This window comes from Bison bison, unplaced genomic scaffold (genome assembly GCF_000754665.1).
Source record: "Bison bison bison isolate TAMUID 2011002044 unplaced genomic scaffold, Bison_UMD1.0 scf7180017864503, whole genome shotgun sequence".
Taxonomy (NCBI): Eukaryota; Metazoa; Chordata; class Mammalia; order Artiodactyla; family Bovidae; genus Bison; species Bison bison.
The window spans coordinates 4,915,918-4,932,132 of record NW_011495061.1 but is presented as its reverse complement, the minus strand read 5'-3'; the positions used below and the strand labels follow the sequence as shown (position 1 = coordinate 4,932,132).

Sequence of the window (16,215 nt, the reverse complement as noted above, 5' to 3'; positions counted from 1 at the left end):
GTGTGAGGCAGGGGGTCCAACTCATTCTTTTCTATGGATGTCTTGTCCCCCTAGCACTTTTTGAAAGATTGGATGGCTTTTAAGGCTCCTTCTGAGTCTGAAGTTTCTATGATCCTTTGTATCATAGTGATTTCTGTTACTGCCATTATTATCCAAACAGATGTACAGTCAAGATTTCATATGTTGGCTATCCTTTTCCCAAGAATACGTTGTGTCTAAAAGCAGGGATAACTATTATTAGTCTTTTATCAGTTTGTTCTAGATTTCTCAGTTGCTTTCAAGTCTGTCCTCCTCTGACTTTTCTGATACTGGTTTGCTTCTGGATGCCTTTGACCAGCTAAGGGTTTTTTTTGTTTGTTTGTTTGTTTTTTGCTCCTTTTGCACATAACTTTCACATATCCCTCCACCGTTTTTTGGCATGGGGACTGTTCACTCAACTTAATTTTATTTATTAGCTGTGTCATTTAGATAGCACAGGGTTTCTTCTCAAGCCTAAATACAATCAAATAAAAATTCCCTCTGGATGTGCCACCAACACCTAGAATTTAACATGTGCAAATAGGTGTTCAGTCTTCCCCTAACCATAAGCCCTCTCAGTTTTCCTCATTGTTCTCTCTTGGTATCTTAAACCAACCTTTAAGTTTTCTAAACTGTCCCCCTCATTCATTCTTAAATACTGCAGATCATTACAAGGTAAAAGCCCTTGGATCCATTCTTTCCTTTCTATAGGTATAGCTGTCACCTTGCTGATTTTCTAGACCCTAGTTTCTGTGTTTGGTCTTTACTCAACTGCTAGAATAATCCCCCTCAAACACCCTTCTTGTTAAATCGCTTCCCTGATCCTAGACCCACAGTATTGAATCTATATGACACAAGTTAGCATTTAATCTACCTGCTTTCCTTTCCTTGCCTCTTGTTGCTTCCCTAGAAGGACTTGGTAGTTGGCCTTGTTTATTCTGTCTTTCTTTGTTCGCACCCTTTTCTCATTGCACACATTCCTCTTCTCCTAGTGTGCTTTTGCTTCTCTTCTCTTCTGAACCTCATTCCCTCCGATGATTGATCCCATCTGACTCCTTTCCTTTTTTTTGGCATTCTTTCAATACTTAGACATTTAGTTTGTCTGGTAATAAGATCCAGGATACTCTGTTCATTTTTTGCTGTTTGTTTTGGGTATACTACTTTTTAAAAGCCTTGCTTCATGTGGGAACCATTGTTTCTGTTTCATTTATGTCTCTCCTCCTTTCCTACCTACAGTACAGAGTAATAATAGCTGTCCAGTACATCTTCTTGGTTGATGGAGCTATATAAGTTTTGGGGGGAGGGAAATGTGTGATGTTTTGCATCATCATCGTTTTTCAATTTTAGAAATGCAAAATAAAGCCTTTTGTGCCGTTACTTGGTTTTAATTTTTTATATTTTGTTTTATGCCAAGTTTTGAAAATGGTGTTCTCAGTACAGTAAGATGGAACTCAACAACATATTACTACAGACAGTAAATCTACAGTAATCTCCAGATATATCAGATTCACTCAAGAAGATGGTTAGCTTTTTGGATGCTGGCTAAGTATTTGTTCTAAGTGCATGATAGCCTTAAAGCTAGTAGTCACCATTTAAACTATTAAGATCCTTGACAGTTTAATAGCAAAATAGTCACCAGCACCCAGAATAAACTTCCCAGGTGGCTCAGTGGTAAAGAATCTACCTGCCAATGCAGGAGACCTGGGTTCGGTCCCTGGGTTGGGAGGATCAACTGGAGGAGGAAATGGCAACCCACTCCAGGATTCTTGCCTGGAGAATCCCATGGAGAGGGGAGCCTGGCAGGCTGCAGTCCATAGGATCTCAAGAGTCGGACACGACTGAGTGACTGTGCACATGAGCACGGCACCCAGGATAAGGGGTAGTGACCTGCTGTCTTTCTTCTATTGTCTGAAGCTGTGGTTTTGTTGCTGACCTCCTCTTAAAAAGAAGCATTGCTTCTCATAATTTCCATGTCATCCAAAGTCATTAACAGGAGGGAAAAGAGGATCATTGGGGTGGAGCTTGTCCAAGAGAAGGTACAAAGCAGAGGGCAGCTCCTGGCCAGTGGCTAGCTGTCCACTCTGTGCCTGCCCACTCACTGTCTCTCACCTCAGGAGCAGCAGGTTGACTTAAAGATAGTCCTCAGTTCATCACATCTGATTAACATAGTCAGTGCAGGCTTGCTTTCTTTATTATTTTCTTTTTAATCCTTTACCTTCAGTCTACATGCCTGTTCCTTTCTCCTGTTCATATGCACCCACTCTAATGTGTCTCTTTTATGTTCTTATGCCTACATATTTGTTTGAAAGATAATGTAGTATAATTATGGTGTGTCTTTAGCTTACACATGGTATTTGCTTATTTATTGTTTAACTCAGTGCTGTGCTTTTAAAAATATGTTCATGCTTCTGTAGGTACATCTAAAGTGTGTTTTCTGAAAGCTACATGAAAGTCCATGTTTGTATCTACTCCATTTTGATTTTACATTCTAACAGTTATGGAGATTAAAGTTCCTTCAGGCTCCCTACTACATCATCACAGGGAACATTCTCACACAGGTCTATAAAGCCTCTTGCTTGAATTCAGATATAGACAGCCTTATCTGAGAATTTCTCTGGAACTTATCCATCAGTGTGGGATCACTGGATCATAGGATATACCCTTAACATCACTAAGTACGGCCGTGTCACTAATAGAAGCCTGCATCCGTGTACACTCTTACCCATAGTGCACGAGCGTGCTTGCTTCCCACATCTTGCCAGTACCTGCTATTACCCACCATTCTGATTTTTGCCCTTCTGATAGGTATAGTGCTATCTCATTGTTTAAATTAGTATTTTTCTTGTTGGTTTTACTTTGATCATCTATTAATATACTTGTTAACCATTTGAGCTTCTCTTTCTGTGAGTTCCCTACTCATATCTTTTGGGCATTTTTCTGTTGGGCTTCCTCTGATGTTCATATTAAATTGTAGGAATTCCTTGACTATTCCAGAGGTTTAATGCCTTGTGAAGTTTAGATACTGCAAAAGCTTTTCCTTCTGTGTCATCTGTCTTAACCCTGTTCATGGTATTCTTTATTGAACAGAAATCCACAGTTTTATTGAAATCAAATCCACCAGTTTTTTTTTTTTTACCATATAGTCTGTATTCTCAGAGCCTGAATCAGGAAGTCTTTCTGCTCCTTAGTCTTTTCTGTCAGTGGTTTATCCACAGAAGCCTGTTTACATGGCTTTTGAAGACATGACCTTCCTTTCTTTCTCACCTATGACTTGGAGGAGGCTTGACAGTTGGTGTTTATGTTTGGTTCCCCGATGGAGGAAAACTGTGAGAAAATTGATGTGCGCTCCTTTCTCTAAGCCCTGTTCTTCCACCCACAGAGATGAGCCCCTGTGACCCTGTTTGTACTACACGAATCCTGTCTGCTCAGCTGCCGCTGATTGGAAAGTGTCACATACCTACCCAAGCTAAGCCCTCACAATCTTCCTGCAGGGAATTTGGAGTTATGACCAATCTGCTGACCCCTTGAAGGACATGCAAATTGAAGGGTTTGGGGGTAAACATCTTCATGTTCAAGGAGAAGCTAGTATAAAGTAACAGAGAAAAAAACAAAGTAACAGGGAAAAAAAGCCTTCTGGCCCCATAGAGAGGGGGAATGATTGAGGTACAGTGTGAGAGGAGCTGTCTTGAATCCTGATGGCTTTCCTATTTCCGGTTGTATTCTCTTCTGAGACCAAAATTATATATATTGCATTTCCTTACATGTATTAGTTGGGGTGGCTAACTGCGCTAATAGATAGACTCTACAGTATATCATGGCCCTAACACAATAGAAGTTTATTTCTTACTCACATGAACAGGTCCAGATGGTGCTAAGTTGGTGGGATGGCGACAGTGGAAGGCTCTGTGCCACACAGTTATTCAGGAACTTGGGTTGATAGAGGCTCTGCCGTTTTCAACACTTGACTCCCAAATGCCTCCCTAGGTGTCAGCATCCAGCCTGAAGAAAGGAAATGAACACAGAATTCAATACATGAGAAGTTGTATAGCCCAGGCCTTGAACTGGCACCTGTCATTCACTTTGCTTTGACTGGGTCTCATTCACATGGCCATATTTAACTGTATGGGAAGCTGAAAAATGTCATCTACCTGTGGACCAAAAAAGGAAGAAAAAATGGGTTTAGTGAACAGCTAGAGATTGCCACATAGTGTTTATTACTCTAGTGATACCTGTAAATCCTTATAATCAAGTTCCAGTTTTTTCTTAAACTTGTTTGAGTTGGCTTCTATTATTTGTATCTCAGTATGTGACGTGTTTCAAAATAGCTGTATTTAAAATAGTAGAAGAAATAAAGACTGATTCATCTATTTTCTCAGGGAAGTTGGGTCGATTTCCACCTATGATGCATCAGCAGCAGGCACCCTCAGATGGCCAGACCCCTGGGGCTCGTTTCCAGAGGTCTCACCTCGCAGAAGCCTTTGCAAAGGCCAAGGGATCAGGTGGAGGCGCTGGAGCAGGAAGTGGTGGAAGAGGCCTGATGGGGCAAATTATTCCCATCTATGGTTTTGGAATTTTTTTATATATACTGTACATTCTGTTTAAGGTAAGTGGAATCATCCTGACTGTATTACATCAGTGAAAATCTATTATCATCATAATGAGAATCATTGTCAGCATTAAAACCCTTTGTATTTCAGAGCCCTTTTTCAAATCTACCGTCTCTTTAAATTTTGCCTCTTCTTTAGAAGATACTTAAGATAGCTGTTATCTCAGTTTCATAGATGAGAAAATCTTCACTCAGAACCCAAATAATTTGCCCCAGAATTCACAACTAAAAATGTAGAAGCAGGGCTTGAACCTGGATCCTTCTAATTCCTAATCCATTGAGCAATAAAGTTCAAAGCCTACCCTCTTGCTGCCCTACCTGGTTTTTTAACTGGGCATCTTTGCAAGCTGTAAAGGCATAAAGAAGTTCTAAGAAGAACTTTATCATTAGGGTTGGCATTGTGATTTCCAGGTAATCACTGAGGCCAAATAGTGACTGTGCCAACACCACTTTTTCCTCCTTTTACCAGGAGTGCTATTTTTAATGTCAGTTGGAGTAATTCGCTCAGTCGTGTCGACTCTATGACTCCATGGACTATAGTCTGCCAGGTTCCTCTGTCCATGGAATTCTCCAGGCCAGAATACTGAAATGGGTTGCCATTTCCTTCTCCAGGGGATCTTCCTTACCCAGGGATTGAACCCGGGTCTCCTGCATCGCAGGCGGGCCCTTTACCATCTGAGCCACCAGGGAAATCCTAATAGTAGTGGTTCTCCTGAAACAGAACTGCCACATCCTGAAACTAAGCCTGATATTTCCTAGTTCTGAGGAGACATGATTTGGGTCCTTTTGAAAGTAGACTCCTAATTAAGTTCCATGTCTAGGCAGGCCACAGGCCTTAGCGCTGCAAGCAGAGGAAGCAGATTCTTTTTGACCTCCTAACTCGAGTACGAGGTCACTTTTCTCCTGCCTAGGAATTCTACTGGCAGCCTAGGTTGAGTCTTCAGTGAGCATGGGCAAAGCACATGACTTGTGAAGAGAGTGTTTTCTTGTGCCTCAATAATTTTTTACTTGGGAACCTTCTGTTGGCTTTTGTTTTTTGAGGTGTTTCTCTAATGTTGCTGCTTGATTTGATTTCTCCCAACCTTTTTGTTTTTTTTTAATTTAATATGAGGGGTTCCGTGACTTTGAGGTTCTGAGCTGCTGTTGATGTGCTGTACCTCCTTCACTTCTCAGCTCTCAAGGGGGAAAAGTACTGCAGAGGATCGGAAGTGCTCTACTGCCACACCTGGAAACACCCACAGGAAAATTAGTGAGTGCCCTTTCAGTATTTCATAAGTTTCATTGAGTCAGACAGCTGTAAAGCAGCCAGAGTGACAGTCTGTGGATATGCCTTAAAAGCATTTCTCAAAAGTTGTCCCAGTTTAATCGGATGGTGTTTTTACCTTAGCTGGCTTCCCTGGTGGCTCAGATGGTAAAGAATCTGCCTGCAATGGGGGAGACCTGGGTTCAATCCCTGGGTCAGGAAGATCCCCTAGAGGAGGAAATGGCAACCCACTCCAGTATTCTTGCCTGGAGAATTCCACAGATGGGGTGTAGTCCATGGGGTTGCAAGAGTCGGACACGACTGAGCAACTAACAAACACACACTGGGAATTCTCAAAAGTTTCCATGTTGATATTGGGCTTTTAAGGGACAGACAGTTATGCAAAGTACAGAACTGTCAGTTCATTTTTTGTTAACATATATTACAAATTAATATTTTACACTTAGAATGGGTTTCTTCTCATTTCCAGACTTCAGAATATTGGCAGCAAATCTCTTTATTTCACATAGAGGAAAACTGAGGCAGTGAGATCAAGTCAGTTGCCAAAGTAAGTTATTAGATCTAGGGATAGAGTTTAATACTTCTGACTCTTGAAACATGATCATCAATTATTTATGGACCAACTAGCATATTCTATGCTCTCTGGAAAAATGAAATGTATATGGCATGACTCTTCACTCTGAGAATTTATAGTCTAGGATGAATGTTAGGAAGATACAACTGGTGAAAAGTTTATTGCCTAGAAAAAAGGGAGTTGGTGAAAGCCTTCTGGGAAATCATGTCTAGCTGTGGAGGAGGCCTGATAGGGAACTTGAGTAAGACACAGCCTGAAACAGGGCAGCTGTGTGAAAGAAGGCATGAAGAGTAGGTCAGTTAAGCTGTATTGTTGAAGGCCTTGGAGGCCAAACTATCCTGTGGATACTGAAGCATCATCAGAGGTTTTTTAAAAGAAAGACATCATCAAAATGAAGAAAGGCTGCGCTACTGAAGCATCTGCCCTCAGCCATAGTTGCTGTTTGTATTTACTCTAGAGTCACTATGAAAATAGATATCCCAGTGGCTTCTGCATCCTGAAATCTTAAATATTCAGATTTAAGTGACTGTAATCCTTGCTGTATTCTTAATTGAGATAGTGTCTAACCAAAAGTGATGGTAAACACATCATAAAATTTTTGAAAAAGATTTGTGAGCTAAAGAGTAACAAATTCATAATGTCACATAATGCATTTAAAACAGAAAGAAGTAAATAAAATGAATTCCTAAGAGCAGCTGTCTTATAATGTAGTAGCAGTTGTATCAACTTTTTACTCTTTGATTTTGAATCATACACAAAATAAAAATAACCCAAGCATTTACATGGCATAGGTGTTAATTGGATGCAGAAAAATATGTTATAAAAGTACTAAAAAGCGCTTGAAATGTTATATTTTATAGTGACCCTCTAAATATATCTGTGTAGGATGACACTCAGATATGAAACAGAATGTCTAGATTATCTACATAATGAACAACATTTTATTTTCCTGTTGCTTTAAAGTTTATTTCATGTACTGATTGAGTGATTTACTTTTTTGTTCTCCTTTTAGGACCTTAGCATTAGTTTCAGTAGATGTGCTCCTTTCTGACCTTTTTTGAGAAGAGGGCAAGGTTACACAGTTCAAGCACAGATGACTGAAGTGGAAAACCTGGGGCACGAATGTGTCAGACCTGGTTCAAGTCTTTTTCTTTTGAAGAATTAAACTGTTATCTTCCATATGTTTTCAGATCTTAGGTACAGATGAAACAGTGCTCATTTCAAGGCTTTAATACCTTTTCTGAAGACCTTTACCAGATTTGGTACTTCATCCTCAAGTATTATTTGAATTAGAAAGATGGTGTTTACCTTCATTTCTTCTTGGCTGACTGTGTAGGGCTGTGTTTTTCACTTGTAGGTGTTTCTTTGGCTGGTCCTGCTGTATTTCTGTGTGTAAGAGCGGGTGATTTATTCATCAGTTTCTCAACGTGTATCCTTTAGATCTTGGTACCTAGACCTCAGTACCCTTTGTGTCCTGATTGGATTAGGTGCACAGCCTGTCAGGCTCTTCTCTGAGTCTCAGGACCAGCCTGGATTATTGTAGAATGTCACAGCCAGCTGTGTTTCAGAAAAGAGCTTAAGGGGTTGTATATGATGGTTCTCAGATTGATGCTTATTTTTCAGCCAATTTTGAGCTTGTTCAACTGCAAGAAAAACTGAAGGAAACAGAGGAAGCCATGGAAAAATTAATCAACAGAGTGGGGCCTAATGGTGAGAGGTATGTTTTCACATAACAGGGATCAGACTGTTGCCCATTTAGAGAGTTAATTCAAAATTTTATTTTTCTTTGATTTCTGGCCCACTTGATTTCACTTTATATTATTGTTATTATTCATTTGCATATTATTTTTCATTTAACATTTCCATTTTCACACTTTCAAGTGTCATTTTCAAGAGTATATGTTCTCTGTTGTGCAACGTTATTGTGAGAGGGAGTAAATTTGTGAGTGGATGCCACAGGGTAAAATGACTGGGTTTTAAGGAAGTCATTTCCTAGTTGTCTAAAAATGGCATTATCTTAAGTAAAACAAGAAAGCTATTAAATAGTGTGCTTTCTGTTTGAGACAAAATGGAGGAGCCCAGGTATGCTCAGAGTAGGCATTTGCTTTTTGTTGACTGTGCCAGAACAGAACTGGGTGTGTGAAGTAGGTGTCAGGAGCCAAACTAGCCCTTTAGGATGCACCATGGCGCAGACACACTCCTCTTGCTGCAAGGCTGGCTGAGGACCTGAAATGGTGGCTTTGGGGATTAGTGGAAGTTGGCATCAACTAAGAAAACGCGGGTGTAGGAACGCGAGAGAGGAGAAACCAGAATGTGAAATTGAGGACAGAGGGATTCGGTTCATGCTAGGCCTTCTGACAAGGATGGGGTAGGAACTGGGGTGAATGGCATGCAGGAGGTCCCATGCAGGAGGATGTCTTGAGAGGTCCCTCCTGTAGACTCAGGGGCTCAGTGCAGAGTCTTGGCCTCAGAAAACTGCTCTACCTTGGCCCCTTCTGTTTGCCATCCATGGTGTTGTTAGTGCCCCGTACTCTTTTCCCTGCTTTCTGGCTCCTGCCTTGCCCATCTTTGGCTGGATATGAAAAAAGTAAACATCCTCAAATTATAGTCCCTTGGTTTGGCTTTTCCCTGCAATGTCTACATTGCTGCTGAAGTGACCTTTTTAAGAGTGATCCCTGCCTAGCTGGGCCCAGCACCCTTGACCTTCTTTTGGCCCAGAAAGCACAGTGACCATCTGGCCTTCTCCAAAGCAGTTGAGGTAGGTGTACATATCTATACATGAGTATATCTGTGTGAGTGAGTAATACTATTTGGTGTTATTAGCAGTTACTAATAACCAAGCTGTAAGCTAAATATATACATTATCTGTTTCAATGTTTCGTATGAATGTGACTAAACTAGTTTGTGCAACTATGTGTTTCTGGCCTTTTCTGCCCTTCCCCTATACCACTCAGTCTGGGTCGGCAAGTACCAGACTTTTATAGACCCTTGTGCCTCAGAAAATATCATACCCTGGCCTGGTCTGTTTGAAGCCCTGCTGCTGCTGCTGAGTCGCTTCAGTCGTGTCTGACTCTGCACGACCCCATAGACGGCAGCCCACCAGGCTCCCCCATCCCTGGGATTCTCCATGCAAGAACACTGGAGTGGGTTGCCATTTCCTTCTCCAGTGCATGAAAGTGAGAAGTGAAAGTGAAGTCGCTCAGTCGTGTCCAACTCAGCGACCGACCCCATGAACTGCAGCCTACCAGGCTCCTCCATCCATGGGATTTTCCAGGCAAGAGTACTGGAGTGGGTCGCCATTGCCTTCTCCAGTTTGAAGCCCTAGGCAACACCTAAAGGTCAGAAAACTATCAGTGAGTATCTGTGGGCAGGGCCTCCTACCTGGGAGACCCAGTCACTTGGCCTTGGGATAAAAAACTACGTGAAGATATTTTCTCACTATTATTCACTGCTGTTCAGACTCCCTTATCTCAGATCAAATAATGCTACCATGCATCCCATCTGTCCCATTGTCCAGGCTAGGGGTGCAGTATTGTGACTCCTAACTACTGTCTGTCCTCCTTGTGCCAGCCAGCATTGCGTCTCCACATTTCATGTGCAAAAGCAGAGGAGTTGTGTGTCTCCTCCACCACCCTGCCATCACCATTGCATATGGAGTTGTGCCATGATCACTGTTTGTGGGGCAACAGGCCCTAGCTCAGAGTATTTACTCCTTGTCAGATGCTGGAGTGGGGACTCTCTGAGGTCACTTGGATTGCACTGCCTCATGTCAGCGGTTGTGTAAAATAAATATTTCCACAGTACCTATCAGGAACCAGGGATCAGCTCTCCTTTCACTCAAGAGAGCATAGCTTGTGTCTCCCTTTCCCAGATCTCATTTTCCAGTCCACAGGAGGTGACTTTCTCTCTGAAACGCCTTAATCTAAAACCTTTTATCCTTATGGGTAGGCCCTATGGGTCTTACATCTTCAAAATTGCAAGGGCTAGGTAGCCACATGTTTTATATTCTTGTCCTTTTTATATTTAAATCCTTTAACCTTAGTTTCTGTAGCATTTGTTCTTTTACAAGTCTGTGCTTCTAGGGTTATTAGAAGAGCCCAAAATAACCCAGTATTTTTTCTATCAGATCAAGATTTTGTCACATTGCCAGGCTTCTGGGGGTCAAGGAGAGGATTGAAGACAAAGAAGACATGTTCATTTGCAGCCTTCCAAGTCCTTTTATATAATATCACTCCATAACTGTAAGATTTTACTTAAAATTCCCAATATATGCCACTTCTAATACTTTACTTAGTGCTTAGGAAAGAATCAAAATATGGGAAAACTTTTCAGACAGCTTTCCTCTGTGAGCAATATAAGTCTGCACACATTTTAAAATAATTAGGTCTCCTAGAAGGTTGGTATTGAGCCATGTTATGTCTGATATTAAGCAAACTCTCTAGTCCTGGGACACAAAGACTAAGGAAAGGATCTCGGAACCAGAACTGAGGTGTCCTTATTTCTGTCCTTGTGATCAGCAAAATTTCCTTCCTGGAGCAGCATATTCAGCTGTAATTATTTTCCTAGAAGCATGGAGCGCCCCGAGAGGAGACATGAGGGTGCAACCTCTGGCAGCAGACACCTTGGCAGGCATGTTGTATATATGGGACTGCACGTTTCTGGCAGGCATCGTTGGGATATAAACTCTGCGAGGACAGGCTTAGTCTCTTGTCTGTTCACTGCGTTCACATAGTAGGTACTAAGTAAATACTTGCCATTGAAAGAGTATATAGTCGCTTTTGAGGTGAGCATTTGTACTTATCATGGTAGAAGAGTAAATCCTACCCGTTCCCTGTTGACATCCTGCTCTTCCTTTCCTGATCTTTGTACTCAGAGTTCTATAGGACATGTCACATAGATAGCTGCTCTTTTCCTCATCAGACAGTAAATGTCCTTTGAGTGAATGAACATCCAAAACAGAGCTCATCATCTGCCCACAGATGAGCCTATTCTACCTGTAATGTTCCCCGACTCAGCAAACAGCTCCACCAGCTACTTAGTTGCCCCAAAGAGAAATTAAATGTTATCTTAGATTCATCTTTTCTTCACTTCTCATATCTCATTAATTACCTGTCCTGTCATTTCTTCCTGGTTAATAAGTGTCTCCTTGCAAAACATTCTAAACTCTGCCAGGGCAGGAATCCTTCTTATTCCTGGTGCCTAGCACAGGACAGCAGTAGGCTCTAGAATAGTATTAGTTGAAATGGAAGAATGAGTGAGAGAATGGAGAATGCCTTAACTTTTTCCTTAAAGAAATTGGTGTCTTTTAATTTTTTTTTTTTGGTCCATGTTGTGTGGTATGTAAGATCTTAGTTCCCTGACCAGGGATTGAACCTGGGTCCCCTGGATTGAGATTATGGAGTCTTTGGACTGTCAGGGAAGTCCTGAGAATGCCTTTACTTTTGACGTAGGTCAGAACTAACTCATGTGGTTTCTTTTCCTCTAATTTGCCTCCCTTCACTTTCTGCTTTCCAAACCAGTGGATTACATCTTTCAGCCTTTCATTAGGTCCCTGTTGCTTTTGATTAAGAGTAGAATGTTTTACATGACTTACATAGTCTGGGCTCTGCATACCTCAGTTGCTTTATCTTTCCCCATTACTCTTTCTCCATGTCTGTGATCCAGCCACACTGAGTACGTGGTTTTCCTCTGAAGTACCTGTGCATTTTTGCTTCTAGGACTTTGCATATACTTTTTTCCTTGGCTTCTGTGTTGCCCCAACCCCCTCCCCACAGACACTTATTTTATTTCTTAGTTGTCTTAGAGGTCTCAACTTAGTCATCATTTCCTCTGAGAGCTTTTCCCTGGACCCACAACTTGGTTAGGTGTTCCTCCTACATGCTCCCAGGCTACCTATGTTTACTGGATATTGTAAGCATCGTGTTACTTCCTAATCTTTCGTTAACTTTTCTGGCTTCCCTAATGCCTTATAACCTTCTTGAGAATAGGGAATTTTCATTATTCAGACTTGCATTCCTAATGCTGGCACATTTGACAGTGTCTGTACATGTTAAAAGAATGAATGAGGTGGATGTAAAGAAAGTACTTTAAAGCAGACATTTTCAGCAACAATTAGAATATTTTTGGTACCTATTTTGATTTGTACAACCCTCTATGGTTGTCAGTTGCAAGTATTATTTTCTTTGTAAGGCACTGCATCTCAGAGAGAAGAGGTGTGCTCTAGGAGTGTGTATTAGTTTTCTGTGGCTGCTGTAATGAATTATCCTGACCTTAATGCCTTAAAACAACACACATGGTTATCTTACAGTTCTGTATGTTAGAAGTCCTACATTGGGCTAAAATCAAGGTGTTAGCCAGACTTTTCCCTGCATTCTAGAGGTTCTGGGGTACAATCTTTCCTCGGCTTTTCCAGATTTTAGAAGCTGCCCATATTCCTTGGCTCATGAACTCTTTACTTTTCACAGCCAGCAACAGTGAGTTGAGACTTTAGCTTCTTCTGCCTTCCCCTTCTACTTTTAAGGACCTTCATAAATGCATTGTGTCCTCCCAGTTAATCCAGAATACAGCCCAGACTGGTAGGAATATTATAGCATCAACCAAAATAAAGCACAGAAGAATGAAGATAAGGCTTTGCAATATGAGTCATGAGTTCAGCTTTGAGTATGGTTGAAGAAACATCAGAGCATCCGTATATTGTATATGGATGGCTGAGTCCCTTCACTGTCCACCTGAAACTATCACAACATTGTTAATCGGCTCTGCTGCTAAGTTGCTTCAGTCGTGTCTGACTCTGTGCGACCCCATAGACGGCAGCCCACCAGGCTCCCCCGTCCCTGGGATTCTCCAGGCAAGAACACTGGAGTGGGTTGCCATTTCCTTCTCCAATGCAAGAAAGTTAAAAGTGAAAGTGAAGTCGCTCAGTCATGTCTGACTTCGCGATCCCATGGACTGCAGCCTACCAGGCTCCTCCGTCCATGGGATTTTCCAGGCAAGAGTACTGGAGTGGGGTGCCATCGCCTTCTCTACCCCAATACAAAATGATATGTTTGAAAAGAAAAAAAATAAACAGAACGTCCATGTATGATATATAGCAGCAATAGTAAATTGGGGTATTGTGGTCAGAACAAAGGACTCAAGTTCGGAAGTGTCCATTTGGCTGGGAGTATGAGGGGGAAAAGATGAGATTACCAAATCCTTGAAGCATGTTATGGCATGTGGCCATTGCCAGCAGTCTTCTGCTGGTCTGATTTCTTTTCTCATTTGAGTGATGTTGTAAGACACTGTTTCATTCTGTGTTTAACTCTTGGATTCAGAACTTGATGACTCCTCGGAGTTTGAAGCATTCAAAAGTCTGAGTTGTCTCCCAACTTGACCTTTTATTTTTCTAACGTCTTGGAATCAGCCATACCCAGCCTCGCCTAGCTCACCTGTTCGTGCAGTTGCTAATGATCCTGGGCCACTAGGACATGGTTTTGAAGGGTGAATTTAAGATTAGCTTTAGTATAGTGACAAGGCCTCCAAGTAGAAATGCCCAGGAGGTAACTGGAGTTATGAGACTGGCCTTTGTGTGAGAAGTCAAGATTAGAGGTAGAGTCTGAGCATCATGTATGTAGAGGTGATGGTTTAGTCTGTGAATTGGGTCCGCTTCCTGAGGACATGCCTATAGGAGTGGATAAACAGGAGCCCTAGGATTGAGCCTTCAGGAAAACCATGTTGTAGGAGGAGGACATTTCAAGGAGAAGATGGGCTGTAGTACAGAGAAGTCAAGAAGAATGAAATGTGATAAAAAGACTTTTGGACTTAAGAGTAAAGTGGTCGTTGGAGAATTCCTTAGTGGTTCAGGGGTTAGGACTCCATGCTTCCATTGCAATGAGTACAGGTTTGATCCCTGGTTGGGGAAATAAGGTCCTGTGTGCTGTGTGACAAAAGGGACAAAAAATAAAGTGGTCATTGATTTTCACAAGGTTTGGTAAAATGCTGGACTGGCAGCCAGATTTCAGGGAGGTAAAAGAAAATGGATGGTGAGGAAGTGGGGACCAGTCAAGCGAACACATTTATTGAGCACTTAAAATGTTCATGGCAGTGTGCCTATACTGTAGTGAACTTATCTCTGACATCCAGGATTATCAAACCAAATTGAGACAATGAGGAATCCATGAAAGTGCTTATTGCAGTAAATTCAGAAGATGTAAAGTGGACCATGATTAATTGCCTAATGCATGATGCAGACACTGAGTACATTTGAGGACACTTTAGTTTGGAAATCTCTAAGCAAGCTTCTCTCTCCTGTTTCTGCTTTTCTTAGCCTACCCATATCCCTTTAAATTAAGGGCTCTGATTTTCTGTGAATTAGAAAACAAAGTCAAGATTGTTGTATTCAGTAAAAATCAGAATGTACTAAGTACAGTCCAGAGAAGTACATGTGCAATGTGTCGTGATAATCACGTAGGCTCTTTGAGCTAAGGGTGACCCATCTGCCCCAGAAGCCTCCCACAAAATGAGTTGTCATAACAGTAAGAGTTAGGGGTTATGGAACAGATGCGTAGTTAAGGTGAGTCAGGTCTCCTCTGCTGATGGAAAGTATAAAGCAGCTGTTCACATCCATATAGAACAGACAGGCTGTCCTCAGTTCATGGCTTTGAGACCATTTATTGTAGAAAAAGTGGAGCTCCTGGGGTTTTTATTTTCCTCCCACTGAGATTTGTAAAAATGTTGCACCTGCATTTTCCTCAGTTAACATCTTAATGTTGACAGGACAAGCAGTTTTTTCTTCTTCCCTGTTAGTCATTAAGGGTAACATAATGTAGGTTAAATGTAAAAAGAAACGTAGGCTCGGGACTGGGAAAGACTGATGACACCTCCATGAGGCTGGTACAGAATATATCATTTCTTTCCTCTTCATGGGTGTTATATTGACTTCGAGTGCTTTGGGGTTTTAAGAGGAGAATAAGTAGCCTCTGTTAAATCCTGCCAGTAGATAAAACTGGTCCCAAAGCAGACAATTCTCAGTCTTCTGAGTGGGGCCTTGCCTGCCTGTCGATACGACGCAGCGCTTCCCTCTCAAATAGTCACATGTTATCCTTGAGCCTCATCTTACTCATGGAGGCATTTCCCCAGAGCCAACACAGCTGAATGAGGGGGTCACATACAGGTTTTCTAAACTGTGGAACTTGAGCACTGTGCTTCAAGAATTGCACCGAATGTTATTACAACTTAGGAGACTAGTTTTAAGTAGAGTGCTGACATTAACAGTGAATAAATATATAATTTCTTCTCCATGGGCCTCAGTTTCCCCAATTCCTTTGGTCTAGATGATTTTTCAGAATGATCCAACTCTCACATTTTAGGATATGTCTTTATTTCTGCACAAATAGGTTCAGTCTGGCAATTCTAGGGTTGGTCTCAGATCAGATCAGATCAGTTGCTCAGTCGTGTCCGACTCTTTGTGACCCCATGAATAGCAGCACACCAGGCCTCCCTGTCCATCACCAACTCCTGGAGTTCACTCAGACTCACATCCATCGAGTCAGTGATGCCATCCAGCCATCTCATCCTCTGTCGTCCCCTTCTCCTCCTGCCCCCAATCCCTCCCAGCATCAGAATCTTTTCCAATGAGTCAACTCTTCGCATGAGGTGGCCGAAGTACTGGAGTTTCAGCTTTAGCATCATTCCTTCCAAAGAAATCCCAGGGCTGATCTCCTTCAGCATGGACTGGTTGGATCTCCTTGCAGTCCAAGGGACTCTCAAGAGTCT

The 16,215-nt window shown here is 41.8% G+C and overlaps 1 protein-coding gene across 3 annotated transcripts in view; it reads left to right on the top strand.

The window, feature by feature from the left end:
- RIC3 (RIC3 acetylcholine receptor chaperone) overlaps nt 1-16,215 on the top strand; it is a 64,476-nt gene that overhangs the window by 29,584 nt on the left and 18,677 nt on the right. For all 3 annotated transcript variants that reach the window (XM_010829295.1, XM_010829296.1, XM_010829294.1), the window contains exons 2-4: nt 4,395-4,621; nt 5,798-5,873; nt 8,086-8,179. In XM_010829295.1, the coding sequence (XP_010827597.1) occupies nt 4,395-4,621; nt 5,798-5,873; nt 8,086-8,179 (397 nt within the window). The remainder of the gene's footprint in view (nt 1-4,394; nt 4,622-5,797; nt 5,874-8,085; nt 8,180-16,215) is intronic.